This window comes from Rhinoderma darwinii, chromosome 11 (genome assembly GCF_050947455.1).
Source record: "Rhinoderma darwinii isolate aRhiDar2 chromosome 11, aRhiDar2.hap1, whole genome shotgun sequence".
NCBI classification, from domain to species: Eukaryota; Metazoa; Chordata; class Amphibia; order Anura; family Rhinodermatidae; genus Rhinoderma; species Rhinoderma darwinii.
Window position 1 is genome coordinate 76,099,424 of NC_134697.1, and position 26,403 is coordinate 76,125,826.

The 26,403-nt window shown below is 44.3% G+C and overlaps 1 protein-coding gene across 2 annotated transcripts in view; it reads right to left on the bottom strand.

Moving 5' to 3' along the window:
* The window catches only part of PARG (poly(ADP-ribose) glycohydrolase), a 116,496-nt gene that overhangs the window by 79,514 nt on the left and 10,579 nt on the right, over window positions 1–26,403 (bottom strand). For both annotated transcript variants that reach the window (XM_075841758.1, XM_075841759.1), the window contains 4 exons: window positions 20,542–21,297; window positions 8,177–8,285; window positions 7,118–7,240; window positions 6,958–7,038 (listed from right to left, as the gene is read on the bottom strand). In XM_075841758.1, coding sequence (XP_075697873.1) covers window positions 6,958–7,038; window positions 7,118–7,240; window positions 8,177–8,285; window positions 20,542–21,297 — 1,069 coding nt within the window. The remainder of the gene's footprint in view (window positions 1–6,957; window positions 7,039–7,117; window positions 7,241–8,176; window positions 8,286–20,541; window positions 21,298–26,403) is intronic.

The window sequence follows — 26,403 nt, forward strand, 5'->3', positions numbered from 1 at the left end:
GTGGCATTATACTGTGTGGAGGCAGCTATGGGGGGCATTATACTGTGTGGAGGCAGCTATGGGGGGCATTATACTGTGTGGAGGCAGCTATGGGGGGCATTATACTGTGTGGAGGCAGTTATAGGGGCATTATACTGTGTGGGGGCAGCTATGGGGGCATTATACTGTGTGGAGGCAGTTATAGGGGCATTATACTGTGTGGAGGCAGCTATGGGGGGCATTATACTGTGTGCAGGCAGCTATGGGGGGCATTATACTGTGTGGAGGCAGTTATAGGGGCATTATACTGTGTGGAGGCAGCTATGGGGGGCATTATACTGTGTGCAGGCAGCTATGGGGGGCATTATACTGTGTGGGGGCAGCTATGGGGGCATTATACTGTGTGGATGGGCAGCTATGGGGGGCATATGGTGTGGTGGCAGCAATAGGGGCATTATACTGTGTGGTGGCAGCATTATAATGTGTGGAGGGCGACTATAGGTGGCATTATACTGTGTGGAGGCAGCTATGGGGGCATTATACTGTGTGGAGGCAGCTATGGGGGCATTATACTGTGTGGAGGCAGCTATGGGGGGCATTATACTGTGTGGAGGCAGCTATGGGGGCATTATACTGTGTGGAGGCAGCTATGGGGGCATTATACTGTGTGCAGGCAGCTATGGGGGCATTATACTGTGTGGAGGCAGCTATGGGGGCATTATACTGTGTGTAGGCAGCTATGGGGGCATTATAATGTGTGGAGGCAGCTATGGGGGCATTATAATGTGTGGAGGCAGCTATGGGGGGCATTATACTGTGTGGAGGCAGCTATGGGGGCATTATACTGTGTGGAGGCAGCTATGGGGGCATTATACTGTGTGGAGGCAGCTATGGGGGGCATTATACTGTGTGGAGGCAGCTATGGGGGGCATTATACTGTGTGGAGGCAGCTATGGGGGGCATTATACTGTGTGGAGGCAGCTATGGGGGCATTATACTGTGTGGAGGCAGCTATGGGGGCATTATACTGTGTGGAGGCAGCTATGGGGGCATTATACTGTGTGGAGGCAGCTATGGGGGCATTATACTGTGTGGAGGCAGCTATGGGGGCATTATACTGTGTGGAGGCAGCTATAGGGGCATTATACTGTGTGGAGGCAGCTATAGGGGCATTATACTGTGTGGAGGCAGCTATGGAGGGCATTATACTGAGTGGAGGCAGCTATGGGGGCATTATACTGTGTGTAGGCAGCTATGGGGGGCATTATACTGTGTGCAGGCAGCTATGGGGGGCATTATACTGTGTGGGGGCAGCTATGGGGGCATTATACTGTGTGGATGGGCAGCTATGGGGGGCATATGGTGTGGTGGCAGCAATAGGGGCATTATACTGTGTGGTGGCAGCATTATACTGTGTGGAGGCAGCTATGGGGGCATTATACTGTGTGGAGGCAGCTATGGGGGGCATTATACTGTGTGGAGGCAGCTATGGGGGCATTATACTGTGTGGAGGCAGCTATGGGGGCATTATACTGTGTGGAGGCAGCTATGGGGGCATTATACTGTGTGGAGGCAGCTATGGGGGGCATTATACTGTGTGGAGGCAGCTATGGGGGGCATTATACTGTGTGGAGGCAGCTATGGGGGGCATTATACTGTGTGGAGGCAGCTATGGGGGGCATTATACTGTGTGGAGGCAGCTATGGGGGGCATTATACTGTGTGGAGGCAGCTATGGGGGGCATTATACTGTGTGGAGGCAGCTATGGGGGGCATTATACTGTGTGGAGGCAGCTATGGGGGCATTATACTGTGTGGAGGCAGCTATGGGGGCATTATACTGTGTGGAGGCAGCTATGGGGACATTATACTGTGTGCAGGAAGCTATGGGGGCATTATACTGTGTGCAGGAAGCTATGGGGGCATTATACTGTGTGGAGGCAGCTATGGGGGGCATTATACTGTGTGGAGGCAGCTATGGAGGGCATTATACTGTGTGGAGGCAGCTATGGAGGGCATTATACTGTGTGGAGGCAGCTATGGGGGGCATTATACTGTGTGGAGGCAGCTATGGAGGGCATTATACTGTGTGGAGGCAGCTATGGGGGCATTATACTGTGTGCAGGCAGCTATGGGGGCATTATACTGTGTGGAGGCAGCTATGGGGGGCATTATACTGTGTGGAGGCAGCTATGGGGGCATTATACTGTGTGGAGGCAGCTATGGGGGCATTATACTGTGTGGAGGCAGCTATGGGGGCATTATACTGTGTGCAGGCAGCTATGGGGGCATTATACTGTGTGGAGGCAGCTATGGGGGGCATTATACTGTGTGGAGGCAGCTATGGGGGGCATTATACTGTGTGGAGGCAGCTATGGAGGGCATTATACTGTGTGGAGGCAGCTATGGGGGGCATTATACTGTGTGGAGGCAGCTATGGGGGCATTATACTGTGTGGAGGCAGCTATGGGGGGCATTATACTGTGTGGAGGCAATTATAGGGGCATTATACTGTGTGGAGGCAGCTATAGGGGCATTATACTGTGTGGAGGCAGCTATGGGGGGCATTATACTGTGTGGAGGCAGCTATGGGGGGCATTATACTGTGTGGAGGCAGCTATGGGGGGCATTATACTGTGTGGAGGCAGTTATGGGGGGCATTATACTGTGTGGAGGCAGCTATGGGGGGCATTATACTGTGTGGAGGCAGCTATGGGGGGCATTATACTGTGTGGAGGCAGCTATGGGGGGCATTATACTGTGTGGAGGCAGCTATGGAGGGCATTATACTGTGTGGAGGCAGCTATGGAGGGCATTATACTGTGTGGAGGCAGCTATGGGGGCATTATACTGTGTGGAGGCAGTTATAGGGGCATTATACTGTGTGGGGGCAGCTATGGGGGCATTATACTGTGTGGAGGCAGCTATGGGGGCATTATACTGTGTGGAGGCAGCTATGGAGGGCATTATACTGTGTGGAGGCAGCTATGGGGGCATTATACTGTGTGGAGGCAGTTATAGGGGCATTATACTGTGTGGGGGCAGCTATGGGGGCATTATACTGTGTGGAGGCAGCTATGGGGGGCATTATACTGTGTGGAGGCAGCTATGGGGGGCATTATACTGTGTGGAGGCAGCTATGGGGGCATTATACTGTGTGCAGGCAGCTATGGGGGCATTATACTGTGTGCAGGCAGCTATGGGGGCATTATACTGTGTGCAGGCAGCTATGGGGGCATTATACTGTGTGGAGGCAGCTATGGGGGCATTATACTGTGTGGAGGCAGCTATGGGGGCATTATACTGTGTGGAGGCAGCTATGGGGGCATTATACTGTGTGGAGGCAGCTATGGGGGGCATTATACTGTGTGGAGGCAGCTATGGGGGGCATTATACTGTGTGGAGGCAATTATAGGGGCATTATACTGTGTGGAGGCAGCTATAGGGGCATTATACTGTGTGGAGGCAGCTATGGGGGGCATTATACTGTGTGGTGGCAGTTATGTGGGGCATTATACTGTGTGGAGGCAGCTATGGGGGGCATTATACTGTGTGGAGGCAGCTATGGGGGGCATTATACTGTGTGGAGGCAGCTATGGGGGCATTATACTGTGTGCAGGCAGCTATGGGGGCATTATACTGTGTGGTGGCAGCTATGGGGGCATTATACTGTGTGTAGGCAGCTATGGGGGGCATTATACTGTGTGGAGGCAGCTATGGGGGCATTATAATGTGTGGAGGGCGACTATAGGTGGCATTATACTGTGTGGAGGCAGCTATGGGGGGCATTATACTGTGTGGAGGCAGCTATGGGGGGCATTATACTGTGTGGAGGCAGCTATGGGGGGCATTATACTGTGTGGAGGCAGTTATAGGGGCATTATACTGTGTGGGGGCAGCTATGGGGGCATTATACTGTGTGTAGGCAGCTATGGGGGGCATTATACTGTGTGGAGGCAGCTATGGGGGCATTATACTGTGTGGAGGCAGCTATGGGGGCATTATACTGCGTGGAGGCAGCTATGGGGGGCATTATACTGCGTGGAGGCAGCTATGGAGGGCATTATACTGTGTGGTGGCAGTTATGGGGGGCATTATACTGTGTGGAGGCAGCTATGGGGGCATTATACTGTGTGGAGGCAGCTATGGGGGCATTATACTGTGTGCAGGCAGCTATGGGGGCATTATACTGTGTGGAGGCAGCTATGGGGGGCATTATACTGCGTGGAGGCAGCTATGGAGGGCATTATACTGTGTGGTGGCAGTTATGGGGGGCATTATACTGTGTGGAGGCAGCTATGGGGGCATTATACTGTGTGGAGGCAGCTATGGGGGCATTATACTGTGTGCAGGCAGCTATGGGGGCATTATACTGTGTGGAGGCAGCTATGGGGGGCATTATACTGCGTGGAGGCAGCTATGGAGGGCATTATACTGTGTGGTGGCAGTTATGGGGGGCATTATACTGTGTGGAGGCAGCTATGGGGGGCATTATACTGTGTGGAGGCAGCTATGGGGGCATTATACTGTGTGGAGGCAATTATAGGGGAATTATACTGTGTGGAGGCAGCTATAGGGGCATTATACTGTGTGGAGGCAGCTATGGGGGGCATTATACTGTGTGGAGGCAGCTATGGAGGGCATTATACTGTGTGGAGGCAGCTATGGGGGCATTATACTGTGTGGAGGCAATTATAGGGGAATTATACTGTGTGGAGGCAGCTATAGGGGCATTATACTGTGTGGAGGCAGCTATGGGGGGCATTATACTGTGTGGAGGCAGCTATGGGGGGCATTATACTGTGTGGTGGCAGTTATGGGGGGCATTATACTGTGTGGAGGCAGCTATGGGGGGCATTATACTGTGTGGAGGCAGCTATGGGGGGCATTATACTATGTGGAGGCAGCTATGGAGGGCATTATACTGTGTGGAGGCAGCTATGGAGGGCATTATACTGTGTGGAGGCAGCTATGGGGGGCATTATACTGTGTGGAGGGGCAGCTATGGGGGCATTATACTGTGTGGAGGCAGCTATGGGGGCATTATACTGTGTGGAGGCAGCTATGGGGGGCATTATACTGTGTGGAGGCAGCTATGGGGGGCATTATACTGTGTGGAGGCAGCTATGGGGGGCATTATACTGTGTGGAGGCAGCTATGGGGGCATTATACTGTGTGGAGGCAGCTATGGGGGCATTATACTGTGTGGAGGCAGCTATGGGGGCATTATACTGTGTGGAGGCAGCTATGGGGGCATTATACTGTGTGGAGGCAGCTATGGGGGCATTATACTGTGTGGAGGCAGCTATGGGGGGCATTATACTGTGTGGAGGCAGCTATGGGGGCATTATACTGTGTGCAGGCAGCTATGGGGGGCATTATACTGTGTGCAGGCAGCTATGGGGGGCATTATACTGTGTGCAGGCAGCTATGGGGGGCATTATACTGTGTGGAGGCAGCTATGGGGGGCATTATACTGTGTGGAGGCAGCTATGGGGGGCATTATACTGTGTGCAGGCAGCTATGGGGGGCATTATACTGTGTGCAGGCAGCTATGGGGGGCATTATACTGTGTGGAGGCAGCTATGGGGGGCATTATACTGTGTGGAGGCAGCTATGGGGGCATTATACTGTGTGCAGGCAGCTATGGGGGGCATTATACTGTGTGCAGGCAGCTATGGGGGGCATTATACTGTGTGCAGGCAGCTATGGGGGGCATTATACTGTGTGCAGGCAGCTATGGGGGGCATTATACTGTGTGGAGGCAGCTATGGGGGGCATTATACTGTGTGGAGGCAGCTATGGGGGGCATTATACTGTGTGCAGGCAGCTATGGGGGGCATTGTACTGTGTGCAGGCAGCTATGGGGGGCATTATACTGTGTGGAGGCAGCTATGGGGGGCATTATACTGTGTGGAGGCAATTATAGGGGCATTATACTGTGTGGAGGCAGCTATGGGGGCATTATACTGTGTGCAGGCAGCTATGGGGGGCATTATACTGTGTGGAGGCAGTTATAGGGGCATTATACTGTGTGGAGGCAGCTATGGGGGGCATTATACTGTGTGGAGGCAGTTATAGGGGCATTATACTGTGTGGAGGCAGCTATGGGGGCATTATACTGTGTGGAGGCAGCTATGGGGGGCATTATACTGTGTGGAGGCAGTTATAGGGGCATTATACTGTGTGGAGGCAGCTATGGGGAGCATTATACTGTGTGGAGGCAGTTATAGGGGCATTATACTGTGTGGAGGCAGTTATAGGGGCTTTATAATGTGGAGGTACATATAATTTCTTGATTAACTTTTATTAACTTTTTTAGGGGGTAATGGAAAAAAAAAAAACAGAAATGTCATTCTATTTTGCATTTTAAATTTACGCCGTTTACCATGTGGTATAAATAACATCAGAACTTTATTCAGCGGGTTGTTACAATTGCAGTGATACCATTTTATACTTTTTTTTCAAAATGATTTGTTGTTGTGTTCCCATATTTTAAAGAGCCATAACTTTTTTATTTTTCTGCTGACCGCTTTTATTTTATTTTTTAGTTTTTATTGGTGCCATTCTGGAATACATACGACTATTTGATCGCTTTTTTAAAAAAAATAAAAAAATTTGAAGGCAGGATCTACAGAAAACGGCAATTCTGGCATTGTTTATTTAATTTTTTTACAGGGTTCCCCGTGCGGGTTAAAATAATGTAATAGCATTATAGTCGGGGTTGTTACGGACGCAGCCATACCAAATAGGTGTAACTTTTTTACAATTTTGTAAGGGGAAAAAGTGGGTTAAACAGCGCCAGAACTACAATGCCAACCATAGTGAGTAGCCCTTTCTATAAAAGGATTGGTGGGGGGCCTGGCAGTTTTGCATATCACTAGGATACTGTAATCGGAATAACACTTTAAGAAACGTTCAGAAGAACTTTTTGTCAAAGTCGATGTAACCAATATAAACAGCCCGTTGCAGCACGCACCTTCAGATCACGTGGGCTTCCGGTCCTGCTCAGAGAGGTCTTTATCAGCTGCCATCGACTCACAGTTGTTTTTCCTCCATTCTGTAAAGAAGTTTGATCTTTTGTAAATATGGAAATGACTTTATTCATTATAGTAAATTGTTTTGTATATTTTTCTTACCTGGTCATCTACTGGGTAATAGTTACTTTGTGAACAGGGCATTTTAACGTGTGCGTTGTCCCATTTCTCAGTGAAGTTTAACGGATGGGGTAAGGGCACCACATTCTCTTGTATCTTGTCATACTGCGAAAAAAGAAGAAAACCATGACATTTACGCCATGCAGAGCGGTACCTCGTACCGGAAGTCTTCTCTCTGCAGAGCGGTACCTCGCGCCGGAAGTCTTCTCTCTGCAGAGCGGTACCTCGCGCCGGTAGTCTTCTCTATGCAGAGCGGTACCTCGCGCCGGAAGTCTTCTCTATGCAGAGCGGTACCTCGCGCCGGAAGTCTTCTCTAGGCAGAGCGGTACCTCGCGCCGGAAGTCTTCTCTAGGCAGAGCGGTACCTCACGCCGGAAGTCTTCTCTATGCAGAGCGGTACCTCGCGCCAGAAGTCTTCTCTATGCAGAGCGGTACCTTGCGCCGGAAGTCTTCTCTATGCAGAGCGGTACCTCGCGCCGGAAGTCTTCTCTATGCAGAGCGGTACCTTGCGCCGGTAGTCTTCTCTATGCAGAGCGGTACCTCACGCCAGAAGTCTTCTCTATGCAGAGCGGTACCTTGCGACGGAAGTCTTCTCAATGCAGACGTGTTTCACTTTAATGTGTTGTCTCATCATAGTCAACCTGGTTTATATGGAAATCTGGCTCCTGAGATACCCATCAAAAAGCTGATTTTGCTAGGGGAAGATACGGCCAGCCATATGGATTTAAATGAATGGCTGTCCACGTATTAGAGAGCATGATCTGTTGCTCGTTTGCAGCTCTTTGCTCTGTCGTTGCTTGAGCGCCCCCCTTTGACCATCCATATGCTTTAGTAGGGCATATTGGAAGGTGTAGTCCTGATGGGACAACTCCTTTAATGGTCCCATTGAGTACAATAGGAGATTTGTGACATACGTGGTCACCAGTTAGCCTATGGAACAGAAACTTTCTCTTGCCTTTGATGAGCAGAACACTGTAGCCTAAAAAATAACTCAGGACTTAGAGACAATGTGATTTCCAGTTGGTTCCATCTATGATCTTACCTGAACAGTAATAGTGTGGTTGTCTGAAAGCCACACCGACCTCTCCTGCATGTGACACATTGGCTTTCGGTTCATGTCTTCCAGTGGCGTCCCCAGCCATGTGGTCTTGCTGTATACGAAACAGATCACAATTAGTCAAATGCTTAAAATTAAATATTAGGCAAAATGACCTAAAGTATATACAAATATTATCATGTGACACAAGTACAAGACATTCATACTCATACACACCGCCTACAAAATAAGTCATACGACGAGCAGACGAGACTCTGCGGCAATGCCCAGCACCAGGACTGATCTATAATGAGAAAAGTGTAACATGTTCTTTATCCATCCCACTCCCAAGGACACACTACAAACCTCGTACCTGGAGTGCACTTTGAGCCTATGATGCGTGTAGTAGATCTTGAACAAAGTCCTTTCATAATAGGTTAAACGTTTTACAATGAAACCTAAACTTTAAAAAAAATTTACCCAAACGACAGTATTTAAAGAACACACTGGAGGTGCTCAACGGATTTCTGCAGCCTCCGGATCGGAGTCACTTTTTATGTGATTCACCTTAGTCACTGATCACAGGAATCAGTTTACAAAACGTGGCGGCAGAAGGGTTAATATGTCCAGATCTCTCTCCACTCCGCAGCCGAGTAAAGGCCCTTTTGCATGGGCCAATGATTGGGGAACGGGCCCTCATGTGAAGGCTTGTCCCCGATCATTGCTTTGTGTAAACAAGGGTCGTGCTGCCGACAAGATGGAAAATGTACGGGGACCGAAGTATCACATTAACTATCTGCCGACCACGTACAATCCGATCACTGCTCCATCTATATGGTGCAAATGAGGGCCGCCGAAAATCTACCGGTATAAAAACCACCTTCATGTCTGTGTTGAGAAGGGTTAACCCTGGGTTGAATTTTATTGCCAAGATGTTCTGTCTTTTAATCTTAAGAAGAGATTTCCCATATTATACATGTGAAAAAGCAAACTTTGGTTCAAGCTCAATAGTAACAGATTCATAAGTAGCCAGAAACGGCATTTAAAAGGGATTGTCTGGTTGGAACAAATGAATGTTATTTTCCAATATACTTTCTATATTAATTCCTCACGTTTTTCAAGATCTCTGCTTGTTGTTATCCAGTAGGAACATTCATTGTTTACTTTGAGGGGATAAAATTCTGTCCATGGTCATGTGATGGACACACAGGTGAATAGCTCATTACATGGTCATGTGATGGACACACAGGTGAATAGCTCATTACATGGTCATGTGATGGACACACAGGTGAATAGCCTGTTACATGGTCATGTGATGGACACACAGGTGCACGGCTCATTACATGGTCATGTGATGGACACCGATGAATAGCTCGTTACATGGTCATGTGATGGACACAGATGAATAGCTCGTTACATGGTCATGTGATGGACACACATGTGCACGGCTCATTACATGGTCATGTGATGGACACAGATGAATAGCTCGTTACATGGTCATGTGATGGACACACAGGTGCACGGCTCATTAGAAGACTTAACTCTGATACACATACTGTAACGAGCCGTGCAGCTGTGTGTACATCACATGACCATGAACAGAATTTTACAACAAGCAGAGATTTAGAAAAAACTGGAGGAATTAATACAGAAAGTTTACTGGAGAATTGTATAACTTTTAATTATACAATTTGCTGAAGCTGAAAAACTCCTGTATTTTAAGATATACAGATATATATATATATATATGCGCATGATAGGAAATCTGATCCTGCAGAATTGCAATGCTGATATCACAGTAAATTAAAGTAAAAAAGGTTGGGACTACGCGCAGCCGCTGGACCGTGATTTACTGCAGAATGGGTTCACCTCCTACTAGAGAACAACCACCGTCTATCGTTACCGTTAAAAAACAGACAGGGGGAAAAGAAACAAAAAAGATATTTAACGAAGATACTATTGGCGTTCTGTTGTTAGTATTTGGTCTATCAGACCAACAACTGAAGCTCCGGACAGAAATAGTTTTACAGAACTTTGGTGGAGATATCCGGATGTCGTCTTGGGCTGTTCTTCATATTCTTCTGGGAATCGGCTGACGGAACAGGGTTGAACTTGCCTGGTCTCCATTGCAGACAAGCAAACAAACTGCCTCTCCGCCTAAGACTTGTACGTTACCCCACACATATGGAACATGCCCTGGCACTGGGGGAGGGGAGACAAAACGGATGCCCTGTTCACCCCTTGGACTACAAATATAAAATCAAGGAAGAGTGAATGCAAAACTAGGGCAATGTGGACACAACTGTGGTGGTCTGCTGTCCAATAATCCAGAACATTTGATGATCTGGCACCTTAGGGTCTGGATAAAATGAATGTATTGATTGTAGATTTCAACCAAACACTTGTAAGAACCTGAACATACAAACCTCCAATGAACAAAAAGGGCTAGAAAACTAAAACTATGTGAAACCTATTGACGGAGGACAAAAAAATTAACCTCTTCAGCTGTAACTTACACGTCTTTGAAGGAGCACTCGACTGTGCGAGAATCAAAATGTCTCTTCCAAATCCCACGTTTAACTTCAAGGGCGGCAAAGAACGCTAATCCACAGGGTGCAATGTACCTCATCATCTGGCGAGGACACAACGCAGACAAGTCACTGGAGTGAACGTTTACAAAAACGAAAAAAAAATAATATCTTCAGAAATGATAGATAAAAGTCTGTCTGAGCACAGCGCCAATTTGTAATCGGATATTGAAAGTGCATCTTTCGCACAATGGAAATCTGAAATATATGCATTAGGGGTTAAACTAGCGAACACCAAGTGTTTCCACTAGAATAGAATGTTCACGTCAAACAATTAACTTTTTTTTTGGGGGGTAAATGCGAGACAAAATTCTGCGACGTCTGAATACAACCTAATGGTCCTCAAGTTCAGTGGCCTAAATAAAGCTGGCACTTATTGGCTAGATTTGTTCAGGAGACCAGCGCTCTGCGCCCCGAGGTAGGGTTCTCACATCCACACCGAAATGCCGCAAAAAAACAACAACCAATAAAAACAGTGCAGTGTAAGTGAATGGGGTTTTCACAAACGCAGTCGATTCTATGGGATGTGGCAATGCAGTGGAACTTCACAGCGGATTTTATCCATTGCAATTCTTGAAATTCACAAAGAAAAAAATCGGATTTGGTGTGGATTCCCAGACTGGTTCAACAGCGATAGGCCGGGTATATGGAAGTCTGCGACTAAATCCACAAGTGTTAGGGTCCATTCACATGTTGCAGTTAAGGTGCAGATAGAACTGCATCTGAAAACGGCATGTGTTACCGTGATTCGGTGCGTTTTTGATGCAGTTGCGGTTTTGAGATGCTTTTTATCCAATGTTAACAGCACGTTAACCGCAACATGTGAATGGACCCTTGAATGCGGATTTTGGAGCGGATTTAGTCCATTGTATTGCAATGGATGAAATCTGCATCAGAAAACACCACAGATCGGTTATGCTGCGGGTAAAATCTGAGGAATCTATAATCTGTTGCGGATATTTTACGCTGTAAGTGAATGGGGTTTCTTATAATCCCATTTACTTACATTGCAGTATACTATGTTGCAGAATTTAAAATGACATTTCGCATCACGTACGCAATGTGTGAACCCGGCTTTATATTCTGCAGGTATTCCCTTACATTACACTGTCTAGATGGACAATTCAGCTGCAGCATACAAAGCGGAGTGCTGACCCTCTAGTTCATGGACCTGCATAGTAGGGAACGCTCATGAGTTTAATACTATATAAATATCTTACAAATGTCTGGTTTATGCCCGGGCTCCCTGGCGACACTTGGCAGTAAAATCGCAAGATAACGCCAACTTTTTTATTATGGTAAAAAAAACAGTAAGCGACCTTGGTGACCGTTGCAAAACGTCTGACAAGGTCGTTTGCTACTTTTTCTCCCATCAGAATACACTCAAATCCAATTGGCGTAAAACGGTGATTTTACTGTAATATCTGCGGATAACGACACAGACCAGTGGGCAAGGACTGAATAAAGTGGCATTTGAGGAGTGGACTTTTTAAAAGAAGAATAAGTTTTGGGTAACTTTCCATAAACTATTCACAAGAGTTAGATAAACTTTTAGCCTAGAACATATCGAGGGAGATTTAAGCAAGACTGTAACGAATAAGGACATATTCACACGCGGCAGATTCTGCAATAAATCTGTAGCATAGTAGGTGCCATATCCGCTATGGAGGTGAACGCCTGTCTGGCAGCAAGCTGTACCTGCCGTTCTATACAATTTTATTACATCTCAAGTAGCATGGAGTCCTTGCTATAGTATTTGTATGTCGCACATATTATTTCTGTATATTAATATTAGGACGACGTATACAGAAAGAGGTTATAAAGTAAGGCTGGCCCCCCCCCCCCTCTGTGGTTATCTACGATGTGAAGTTTATATAGAAGGTAAGTGACAATAGTGATCACCAACAATGGTCTTCCAGCTTGATCTAGCAACATGTATAGCGATGGTCCATGAAAAACTAAATTATTAACCATGGTGGAGCAAGTTCGGGGCTTTGGACAACCCCTAACCATATGCCCTATTAAGCGAATATGGACAAAATAGAGCGCGATGCTGCCAGAGCAGAAAACCCCTGGATCCAGTGGCTCCCGCTTTAGTCAACTGGACCGTGATACACATGGCTGCTCAGCTATTGGCTGACCACCATGTGATACTACATTTCCCATGCACCAAAACGTGCAGTTGCCTGCAGCTTCCTCTGGTGATAGGAGATGGACAGCAGCGGTTTTGGTAGCTGGTCCCACAGTGATCGGCTGATCGCCAGTTGTCCGGATACTTTGAGCGGTTATTGAGTTTTAACACTAGAGGAGATTTTCTGTCAATGGAAGTGAAAAGGCAGATGTATGCAACTATCTAGACATATGTGAGGAATACAGTCAGCGCTCCATTCCAAGTGGCCCCGCGGGTGCTGTGCCCGGATGTGGTGAGAACAGTTTAGGTAGAATGTGTAAGGAAATTTAGTTAGGGCTGAATATGATAAAGAATAAAATACGGACTATAGAATTAATTTTCTACAATCAGACCTAGCCAATAATTCATCATTGATATTACATAGATAGGCATAACAAAATGTATGAAAAGTGACCAAAAATTATAAATTATTAATAATTGTAATGACACATTTCACTCAAGAAATTTAGATCCGTAGAGATTGAACAATAAGCGAGTCATTTTTATTTCACTGCGCTCTCCATCGTTTTTGTAGACTAGTTACAGACTAAATCAGTATTGTGCTATTTTTAGGACACGAAGTCGCTCCTGAAAAGGTATTTTGGGACGTTTTGTTGCGACTGACATTTTTTTGGACAACTGGAAGTGCAGCCAAATTAGTCGTCGGCTTTGAAATCTCTTCTTAACAACTGATGACTGAACATGGGCTAAAATAATACACAGATAACGGTCAGTGTCCGAGAGGAAGAGTATTAAGATCAACCACAATGGCTGAACTTCCTGCAGTTACTTTTACAAAAATGTCCAGTGCGATAGATCAAGAGCCAACAAAGCAAATGTAAGACCCAGTTTTTTTTTAATAACGGACTTATGGTTATTTTTACGTTTTGGGTGGAAATGATCTAGGAGCAGCACATAGTAATATATATTAGGTCCCACCTTATTACTATACTTGTATGAAGAAAGTGAAGTCCATGAAGAAAACCCAGTATAGTAATAAAGTGGGTCCTAATATGCAACGTCCATGAAAGCCCACCGCTGGCTGATGAGCAGGCAGAAGGGTGACATGCGGGTACTAGGAGTAGATTCGTCTGGGTGGAGTCACTGCTCCACCCAAACGGACATATTTGAAACCTTATTTAATATCTAGTCAAACAGCCCTCCTCAAAGATATTACCAGTCAGGGCTGGCGTCAGCACCCGCCACTGCTCCCTGTTCTGTGCCGGCTCTGCCTCTACTGTTTCACACGACCGCGGTCGGGCTGTGAAAAACGGTCTGTGTGGGCCGGATTTCCCTCCCCACCACGGTTCATGTGAATGGAACTCCTGGCGTCAGTCATTTATGGTGCTAGGAGACCCGGCTGCCTCACGGAACGTCCGTTCTGCACTGAACAAAACGACACAGTACGGAACAGCAGCTCCAGGGGGAGGCGCTAGCGTCAGCAGTCTCTGGGCCGGGGATGTCGCATACATGGACAGTGACTTCAGGGGAACCCTCTAGAATCTTTTTTTTTTTTTTTAACGACCATTAAAAACAGATGGTAAACGGATGACAAACAGCCATTAAATACGTACAGATGGACAGAAAATGGATGAAAATTTTGAGACACGCTGATGCAAAACTGGTATGAAAACGGATAGTTGATCAGTTTTTAATGGCCATTTTTTTTTCGTGAGACTTTAGCCTAATTGTCTATAATGCCAGGAGTCCTGTTCACATGTACCGTGGTCGGGCTGGGAAATCCAGGTTAACAGAAGTTGTAGTCAATTAGATAGACATTTTACAACTGTATTTCCGATAAAAAAATAAAAAAAAAATATCCGCCGAGGTTAAAAGTTGTGAAGTTACGTACAATTATAGCAATTGTCAAAAAGTAATTTATATAAAGAAAATAATTTCTTAAAATGATCTATTGGTATTTTTTCAGTTTATTTAGCAGTAATAAGAAAATCGAGATTCAAATCGAAAATCGCCTGTAGGGTTTTTAAAAATATCTAGATTTAATTTTTTGTCAAAATCGGCCAGCCCTACTTCACGATATTCAGTAGTTTTCATAGAATTACTGTCTGTCTCCTGCAGCTCTCGCCTTGCGCTGGCAGTCCACGTAACGCTGTGCGCTCACTCTGCAGTCCACGTAACGCTGTGCGCTCACTCTGCAGTCCACGTAACGCTGTGCGCTCACTCTGCAGTCCCCAATGCGATATTCATGAGATGAGAGTCTGGCAGCCCACCCGCTGCTGACGGACGGTCTTCTCCCTATGCTCGGTATTAGAAGGAAGCGGCCCATCAGCGGCGGGCAGAGCCACAGCTCATGAACACAAGTCATATGGCCCTCGGCTCGCGCTGCAGGAGATAAACGGATTTTATAAAAACTCCTGAATATGGCGAAGGATGTGCCCTGGAATCAGGGTCTCCGTCAATACTTTCTGCTGCCCATTATGCTTCATAAAAGGAGACTCCAGCATAACCTAATGGAACATGAAATGCAGAAAATACACACAAAAAAAAACTCTCAACAACCTCCTGTCCTGTGAAATAATATATATAGAATTCGTCAATAGGCGTTCCATATGGCACATTGCATCCATATTCCCCACTCCCTCTCCCCAACATGTGGATCTGGTTGTCAATCAACTGGCTGCTGCCCCTCCCCCACTGCTCTGCAATAGAAGACCTGGCGTGCTCTGCCCCGCTTCTTCGTTATCTGCCAGCCGAAGCCGAAGAGTTTAGGAAGAAGTTTGCGCCGGACTGATTATGGAAGGAGCTGCAGACTGACAAACACTGCGGGGTTTTCTTCTTTCTACTTTGATCATGTACCTCTAGGATTACTTTTACGTGCACATTACCGTTTTCATTCACAAAATTATAGTCATTTCAGTGGGGGAAGATTCGGGAGTCACATAAACCTGCGGAAATATATTTGCCAATTTCTTTCCTTCTCTTAGCGACTTAAAGCGTAGCTAAACTTTTGCAAAAAATAAAATTAAATATTTAAACTGCTATTCTGTCCCTCTATGTGACTTCATGACTCCTAGCATTTTTTTTTCACCTCACAGCACCTTTTTTGCAGCTTTTTTTCTTGTGAAAGCGTCCACATCTATGTTCTCACACTTCCTGATTCTGGCAGTTGCTAAGGGCGTGTCTAGGGGGCGTGTCTTACTGTGCATGATGTTTGCCAGTACTGTATGCAATATTCAATCTGCCCATAGTTCCCATCATGCACCTAAACAGCCAATCAGGAAAACCAAAAGGTCCTTCTGCAGCACAGTTGTCTTTTGTATCGGACATTTGGATTTACCACATAAGACACATCTTCTCTTCTCCACCAATGCGAAGGATCTAAAGTTGGTTTTATAAAGTATCTGATAGCACTGGGATAAATACCTCCTCTCCAGCTCTCACATCCCCCAGAAGCCATATCTGCCTCCAGATTCCTGCATTTATTTCCTGCCTGCTCTCACTTCAGCCATACACTGAGTTATAATATGGTCTGTACACAGTATATATACTATAAAGACAGCTCTGTATACACTATAAGGACAGCAGTGTACAGCACTGTATACAGTATATACTATAAAGACAGCTCTGTATACACTATAAGGACAGCAGTGTACAGCACTGTATACAGTATACACTATAAAGACAGCTCTGTATACACTATAAGGACAGCCCTGTATACACTATGAGGTACAATATGGTCTGTATACAGTATATATACTATAAAGACAGCTCTGTATACACTAGGACAGCAGTGTACAGCACTGTATACAGTATATACTATAAAGACAGCTCTGTATACACTATAAGGACAGCAGTGTACAGCACTGTATACAGTATATACTATAAAGACAGCTCTGTATACACTATAAGGACAGCAGTGTACAGCACTGTATACAGTATACACTATAAAGACAGCTCTGTATACACTATAAGGACAGCCCTGTATACACTATGAGGTACAATATGGTCTGTATACAGTATATATACTATAAAGACAGCTCTGTATACACTAGGACAGCAGTGTACAGCACTGTATACAGTATATACTATAAAGACAGCTCTGTATACACTATAAGGACAGCAGTGTACAGAACTGTATACAGTATATACTATAAAGACAGCTCTGTATACACTATACAGTATATACTATAAGGACAGCCCTGTATACACTATGAGGTACAATATGGTCTGTATACAGTATATATACTATAAAGACAGCTCTGTATACACTATAAGGACAGCAGTGTACAGCACTGTATACAGTATATACTATAAAGACAGCTCTGTATACACTATACAGTATATACTATAAGGACAGCCCTGTATACACTATGAGGTACAATATGGTCTGTATACAGTATATATACTATAAAGACAGCTCTGTATACACTATAAGGACAGCAGTGTACAGCACTGTATACAGTATACTATAAAGACAGCTCTGTATACACTATATACTATAAGGACAGCAGTGTACAGCACTGTATACAGTATATATACTATAAGGACAGCGCTGTATACACTATACAGTATATACTATAAGGACAGCAGTGTACAGCACTGTATACAGTATATATACACACTATAAAGACAGCTCTGTATACACTATACACTATATACTATAAGGACAGCAGTGTACAGCACTGTATACTATAAAGACAGCTCTGTATACACTATATACTATAAGGACAGCTCTGTATACACTAGGACAGCAGTGTACAGCACTGTATACAGTATATATACTATAAAGACAGCTCTGTATACAGTATACACTATAAGGACAGCAGTGTACAGCACTGTATACAGTATACTATAAAGACAGCTCTGTATACACTATACAGTATATACTAGAAGGACAGCAGTGTACAGCACTGTATACTATAAAGACAGCTCTGTATACACTATATACTATAAGGACAGCTCTGTATACACTAGGACAGCAGTGTACAGCACTGTATACAGTATATATACTATAAGGACAGCTCTGTATACACTAAAAGGACAGCAGTGTACAGCACTGTATACAGTATATACTATAAAGACAGCTCTGTATACACTATACAGTATATACTATAAGGATAGCAGTGTACAGCACTGTATACAGTATATATACTATAAGGACAGCTCTGTATACACTAAAAGGACAGCAGTGTACAGCACTGTATACAGTATATAGACTATAAGGACAGCTCTGTATACACTATGCAGTATATACTATAAGGACAGCAGTGTACAGCACTGTATACAGTATATACACACTATAAAAGTCGGCTGCGTAATACAGCATTTTAGATAATGAGATTTTCAAAATCTCATGTACACGTTGCGGTTTTGTCCGCGCGACTTTACAAGCTGCAGCCCGCCTATTATTTGTGCGGCTGTTCCCGGTGTATTTCACCTCTTTCAATGCGAAGGGTGAAATTCTATCAAACAAACACAAAAAAACGCATATCCACGCACTGAAACCCAAACTAAAACATGCAAGAGTCCGTGCAGATTTTATGCACAGATGTCAGAGTGTATACCTGAGGATTCTCCACATCTAATAACTATGTGCGGAGGTGCCCTTAGCCCTAAAGTGTGCTGCATGAGCCCCATCCATGATCCGTGGAAAAGATAGGACATGTTCACAACTTCAAAAAGGTGCAACATTTCAATCCCCCACATTGGGATCTTTCTCAAGCAATGTGGGATTGAAACGTTGCACCTTTTTGAAGTTGACGGAATAAACCAATTTTATACTTTGAACTTGGAGTGCTGCAAGATTTTCTTCATCTGTATATATATTTCTCATAACCTACTGTGATGTTTATGGGAGCTGTGGCTATTTGGAAGGAGTATAGCAGTACAATTTGAAATATTGTAACCTGCTATGTGTGCAGGTTCTTTACAGCGGGCGCACGAGCTGTAAAGGCGCGCACTGCTCTTTGAGAAGAAGCGCAGGTCTGGCACCGCCTACCTGTCCACTCTTCCCCCTGTCCACAGTACTATAACCGGCAGGGTGGAGAATGACAGCTCTGCTGCTGTCCGGTCTATGGTATGTATGAGAGGCGCTTCCGTAGCAGAAGCGCAGGTCTAGCGATGGAGCCGCCGCTAGACCACTCACACAGACCATAGACCGGACAGCAGCAGAGCTGTCATTCTCCACCCTGCCGGTTATAGTACTGTGGACAGGGGGAAGAGGGGACAGGTAGGCGGTGCCAGACCTGCGCTTCTGCTACGGAAGCGCCTCTTATACACACTATAGTCCGGATAGCAGCAGAGTGGTCATTCCCCTCCCTGTGCTCTGCTGCTGCCGGTTACTCTATAGAGAACTGTATGGTACATAGAGTCCTTCCTGACGTCACAATGGGGGCGGGGACGTGCACATCTGACGTCAGGATGGGGCTGCCGCTCTCCCTTACACACAGGCAGCAGAGTCCGTACACCGACTACATTCAAACAATGTACAGATTTCTGCTAACAGGAGAAATACAAGAAATAAAATGTAGTAAAAAGTGTCAGAGTGGCCAATTAAAACACATATAACACAAAAAGGAGCCCAAATTCATCAATAAAGTACATTACAAAACATATTTATATTACACACGCTGCTAGAAAATAAAAAGTTGATTGAACGTTTAGTTACGCTTTAAAGTGTATTGCTCAGCAAGGAACGCCAATAACCACAGGACACATCAACTCCCATAGTAAAAACACAACATTATAATAAAACTAACGTACGGAATATGTCGTCCAGTGTGAGAGGCAAGAAAAGAATGGAAAAAGAAACCCCACAACATTTTTCTGTATTCGCCCCTTGTAAATGCCCGTGGATTGCTCTGTGGATACAACACTACATACAGAAGACAAAGCTACGGTAAGCAGCGGATCGCAGGGACAGCTTCGTTCTACGTACAGCTGTAAATAAAAGTGAAATCATTGCATAGCGTTCTAGAACGTCCTAGAATATTCTATTACAGCACTGTCTGCGAAATACATCAACAGCGCACATCGCTCTACTACCCTGGGGTTTTGCTACAGTGTTTCAGTGTAGTCCAGGCAGCAGAGATTTTGAAAAACAGGCGGAAATAAAAACACAAAAGTATAATGGAAAGTTGTCCATGAAAAATAAAAAAATACTGGAGGGGTTGGAAAGAGTTGTGGGCAGGCAATAGACGCTCTCCTGTGGATGATTGATGTAGATGTGTAGCCGAAAAAGTCATAGCTACCAGTATAAAACAACCTATGCAAAAAGAATAAGATGGAGCCCAGGTTCTCAACCTGTGCTACGTGTACAGCAGGGGGTACACCCCATCTCTCTAGGGGTTCTCACACTTTCCTAATGCGGTGTTTTTAATAGGTGTATCGCTGTGTATGAACATAGCCTTGAGGATACGCTGTTGTCAATTCAGTATGGGGGGGGGGGCAAGGCTTAGGAACGCCGATAACGTACTAGAAGGAGCGTTGAGGGTCGGGATAGCTTTAAAGCCATTCTAAAAAGGAAAATGTAAAGATTTCCTCTAAACATACTGATAAAATAAGGAGATGCCCTGCTGATCCGCATACTATTAACAATACACATACACGCACATTCAGACGAGTCTTGGAGTAGCAAGTACAGTAGACTTTACCTCATAGCGTCGGTCTTATTTGATGGAGTAAGATGAGTGGTCAGCGTTGCTAATCTCTGGCTTGCGCTATTTTTTGATTTATGCTCCGGAGACATTGAAGCATCATTGCCGGCTGCGCCTAAACGTTCCGAGTAGTAGTCGTCGCTCTCTCTGCCTCTTTCTTGTTCTTTCGGGTCCGACACGTAGCTAGACGGCGTATCTGGCTTTTGGATATCCTTCTGAGACGTTGAAGCATCATTGCCGGCTGCACCTAAACGTTCAGAAGAGTGGTGGTCGTTCTCTCTGCAGCTTTCTTGTACTTTTGGGTCCGACATACAGCTAGACGGCGTATCTGGCTTCGGGATATCCTTCTTTGACTCAATTCCAGCCAACTCATCATCAATTTCCATCGGAGACACAGATTCACCCTCCTTTTCCCCTGGACTAGACAACGGCTCGTCTGCAGATAATTTCCGCTCTTGGTGATCATTTTCTTGCTCTTCACCGGTAGGATGTGTGCGGTTGTTAGTCCGGGGATCACTTGGGGATGTATTGGTTGCGGTTTGGGTATTTTCTTCAAGATTGATCAAATCATTGTCATTTGACGAGGACATTTGCAGATTGTCATCTTGTGGATTATTCAAGTTGTGGTCTTTAGTTGGCGTTCCTGAAGAGGTCCGCACCTCCAGCTGATGTCTGCTTGCTCCACAGACATCTCTCTTTCCTTCCGAGCTCATCTTGCTGGCTATGAGGCTGTGACTGTGTTTACTATGACACCTGCATAACAATAAAAATGTAGAGAACGTAACCCATCAGCGGAGAGCACCATGGGGGCCTTTCCCTATAACCAAATCTCCTGATAATGATTTTGCACATGGACAGCAAACAGACTTCATATCCAATTGCTATTATAATAAAAGTCTGTACTTTCACACCGACGCATTTTGGCCGGCGCAACGAGCGCCAATCAACGAGACAGCGTTCACAAGGAGCTAGTATGGGGACGAGCGCTCGCTATGATCGTTCATCCCCATACATTTGTATCAGGTCTCGCTGTTTACACAGGGAGATGTCCTGCCAACAACAACGTTTTGCACTTTTTTAAAACGATCCATGAACCAGCATTTTTTTAGTTCATAGGCTGACCGCTGCCCTGTTTACATAGGTCAATTATCGGGAACGGGCACTCCAGCTCATAGAATGGCTACAAGATAATGGAACAATGGGAATGACGATAACAATAGGTAACATGAAGAACCAAGAAGAAGCATTCAATGATGGAGGAAATGCACCAGGGGCCCTTGTCCATAGATTGGCCAGTGTAGCAAACATTGTACCTATACACTATATGGTAAGCATGGTTAAATCTGGTGGTGATCTCCCCAGACAATTGTTGTAGTGTGCAAATGGTTAATGTAACCAACGTGTGTGGTATAGAAGTATTGTTGGCTCTTCTCGGTAGGAATGAGTGGAGAAGCATGGCGATAGTCTGTACCACGTCTGGTAAACCGTGATCGTATATGTGACACCTGTGTGAAAGTGCCGAAGACAGTAGTGGATCAGACAGCAGTTCTGAATCAAAACTTTTTTCCATTAAAAAAAAATATATATATATATATATATATATATATATATATATATATATAATTATTTGTTGGAAAAAGTGAAATTTCAGAAGTAAATCATATTTGTGAAAAAAGGCCCTCACGGTGCAATGATCTAGGTATACTAATAGAAGCCAAGAGCGGTGGCCAGTGCCAAGTAGCTTCCGCAAAAGCAGGTGTTAAAATAACCGCAAAAGTTGCAAACGTAATTCTGCCGCACATGAGACAGGCGACCAACCTCATTAGTAAAGAATTGCAGATTTACACTGTAAAAGGCTCTTTACTTGTGACCAAGGTTGGGAAATATAAAGAAATTTAGAAAGATAGACTTTCTGAAAGTCACCAATACTGCGACAACTAACTAATTATCAGAGGGATAAAAAGATCCATAAATATACCTGTATATGGGGTTTACATTTTTGTTATATACAGGAACATGGCAGCAATACATCTACTGACTTCATACTATATTTTCCATGGTTTTTTTTGTTTTCATGTGCTCTAATTGATATTTCTTGTATTCCAGTTATTCTGGTCATTCCATTTACTAGATTCGTGTTTACTGATGTCTGTCTTTTCACAAATAATATGTATATCAATTCTGACGCCAAGCTATGAAAAATGAGATCAATCGGCTGATTTTTCCTTTCTTGGGATAGGATTGGATGGAATAGAATAATGTCATAATAAAGCCTTTGTGGTCTTTTTGGTACTATTTGTTGTATTTTTATGTTTATTACTTTTTTATTGTATGAAATGATGTATTATACTCATATTTATAGTACTTTTGTAATTATTTGTGTATGTTATGTATTTTATGGCACTGTGCACACACTATTTAGCACACAATTATGTATACTCATTATTTATTTGTATATAACTTTTTTATTCACTTCCTTTTTTTTTTTTTAAGTGTTTTCACTTTTTGTTATACTATAAATATATGTATCATTTAGTATTATTTTTACACTTATTTTCACATAGTATGATGTTTTGACATGGCATACAAACTATTTATGTGGTCTATATTGTGTATATATATATATATATATATATATATATATATATATTTTTTTTTTTATATTTAATCTCACTGTATTATTATAAAGTATTTTATTTTTTATTATACGTTTTTGCACAGCACTGTGATGTAAAATATGCTAATTATGTTTTGATATTAATTACATATGAGTCGCTTTCAGTTTTACCTGGAACGCTTCGGCAGAGGTTTCCCATAAATCCTAGCAGGAAAGGTTTCACTGACCTGTTAATCATTACTCCGCTTACCAAGGTCCCTCTGCACCCAAGATCCAAAGGCCAAACGATAAACATTTAAAGGGACCCTCCGACTACAACTATTACCCCATTATCCCTAGTTGCATTCAACTTCTATTATATCCTATGGAGAAAAGTCACATACAACTGCAACATTTAACCCCTTAGTGACCGGCCTATTTTGAACCTTAATGACCAAGCCATTTCTTACGTTTTTTCCATCGTCGCATTCCAAGAGCTATAACCTTTTTATTTTTGTGTCGACATAGCTGTATAAGGTCTTGTTTTTTGCGGGAGACGTTGTATTTTTTTAATAACACCATTTTGGGGTACATATAACTTATTGATTAACTTTTATTAACTTTTGGGGGGGGGGGGGGTAATGGAAAAAAAAACATAAATTTCGCCACTTTTTTGCGTCTCAGATTTACGTTGTTTACGGTGTTGTATAAATAACACAATAACTTCATAATAACTTTATTCAGCGGGTTGTTACGATTGTGGCGATGCCAGATTTCTATAGATTTTGTATGTTTTATTACTTTTACACAGTGAAAAAACACTTTTTTCAAAATTATTCTTTTTTGTGTCGCCATGTTTTAAGAGCCATAATAGTTTTATTTTTACGCCAATACAGCTGTAGGAGGGCTTGTTTTTTGCGGAACTTCTAGTTTTTATCGGTACCATTTTGGAGTACCTGTGACTTTTTGATCACTTTTTAATCACATTTTCTTGAAGGCAGGGAACAGCAATTCTGGCATTGTTTTTTATGGCGTTCACCGTGCGGGTTAAATAACAATCGCTTTATAGGTGGGGTCGTTACGGATGCGGCAATAGCAAATATGTGTAGTGCTTTCATTTTTTTTTTTTTCATATTAAAGTATTTTATAAGGTAAAAAGTGGGTTTTACAATTTTTTTATTTGGGATTTTTATTTAGTTATTATTAACTTTATTAAACTTTTTGATAACATTATTTTTAGTCCCACTGGGGGACTTCACTATGTGATCTTCTGATCGCTCTTATAATACTCTGCATTACTTCTGTATTGCAGAGTATTATTGCCTGTCAGTGTAAAACTGACAGTCACCTGTTAGGTCACGCCTCAACCATGGCTTAGCAGGCATCCACAACAGGCAGACCTGGGGCTTTTGTTAGGCCACCGGCTGCCATAGAAGCCATTGGCACCCTGCGATTGCAAACGCAGAGTGCCGATGGGGTGAGAGAGGTAGCACCCTCCCTCCAAAACCACTTGGATGCAGCGCTCGCTATTGAGCGCCGCATCTAAGCGGTTAAACGGGTGAGATCGATATTGAAATCGATCCCACCCGTTAGTGCAGGTGTCCGGCTGTCTTTAAACCGCCCGACACCCGCTTTAGCCGGCAAAGGACACCCGTGTCGGGCTTATGTCAGAGTGACGTGAAAAGGCGGCGCTCTGGCATAAGTACCCTTAACGGAAGCTGTGAAAAGGCGTATTGGCCGTCGTTAAGGGGTTAAAGTTTTTATTTCTTTATAGAATAGGAAATACAGCAGGAGTCCCGAACTGGCAGACCGTGATCCGCACCCAGACCGAGGTCACCAGTTGTAAGGACTAGTGGCATCACTAGCACCGGCATCCGGGGCAGAAGTCCCAGATCCCCAGGTAACTGCCAAATTCAATTGTAGGCGCCTTCCTCAGGACAAGGATACAATTGAATACTATGGTGGAACAGGGAGCTATCAGCTCCCTGCTCCACCATGTGAAGTCTGCAGTCTATTAGACGTTGGGACCGGATCCCTGCGCAGGCCGGCGAAATGACTTCACAGGATGCAGGCCTAACGTGGTTGAGGAGGCCTGCAGAGCGGCTCCATTCGTCGTGGGAATCGGGCTAGGTAAGTACGTCTTTATTTGTTTGGGGGGGCACTGTGGCACTATCTACAAGGAGGGGGTGGCACTATCTAATAAGGGCATCGTGTGAGATCTACAAGGGGCAGATAAGCCTCGGATTTCCGCTGCAGATCCACGGGTCGGAATTGCCTATGGCAAATCCAATTCATATGAATATAGCCTTAGTGTTGGTGCTCAGTTCGGACCTTCATCGGATGTTAGACCCACACACATGGACCTTTACTAAAAAGCAGCAGGCCCCGTCTCCTCACAGTACATTGGTATAGTGCACAGATCAGTTCTGTGTAATGCATTTACTGGCAACGGAATATGATGTGTGGGTCACTCACATTATATTTAGTCCATTCACTTCTCCCATGGGTGCATTACTATGGACTAATCTGTGGGCTATAGACAACTGCACTGATATAGGAAAGGTATGTGAGCAGAATTTTTAATACATGTAAATGATAAAACTGTATGATTTCCTACTCCATAAATAAATGTAAAAAATAAAAAGCGGACAACTCCTTTAACTCCTCCATTTGAAGCTGCAGCCCTAGCCTTGTAAGACAATAAAAGGCAATACAAGCCTGGTCTCCGTGCCATCAAGTCCTCCAGCTCCGTCTCTGCCTGACTAATCTGAGACAGAGACATTCACAGCACTTTACAACCCAAACAACAGGCTGTATCTGAGGTTTATTCAGTAAACAGCCCGTTTCACATGACTCCGCTGAAGTACAGTAGGGCAAAAGCAGCTTGGCAGCAGTCACGTCCTGCCACTCGCCATGTCTACACGCCTTATCAATCCGATATTATACAAACCTAATATCTCTGGAGAATATCATTACCTTCCAGAACAAAAAGAAAAAACCTGGTGTCAATTTCATGTACATGTAAAACAGCATTATTTATAGTGTATCTGGGCATCTGCAGAGGGTGCACATGGTGGTTTATATGGCCGTGATGAAAGTGGCTGCTTACTGGCACCTATTGACCTAAATACGATGCTGGTCTTAAAATGCATTATAAGGGCTTGTCCACACGTAACAGAGTTTCTGCGGAAATTTTCAGCAGCATTTCCACATGGACTAGCAGACAATCGGCTGCGGAAAAACTGCACCAATGCGTTTTTTTA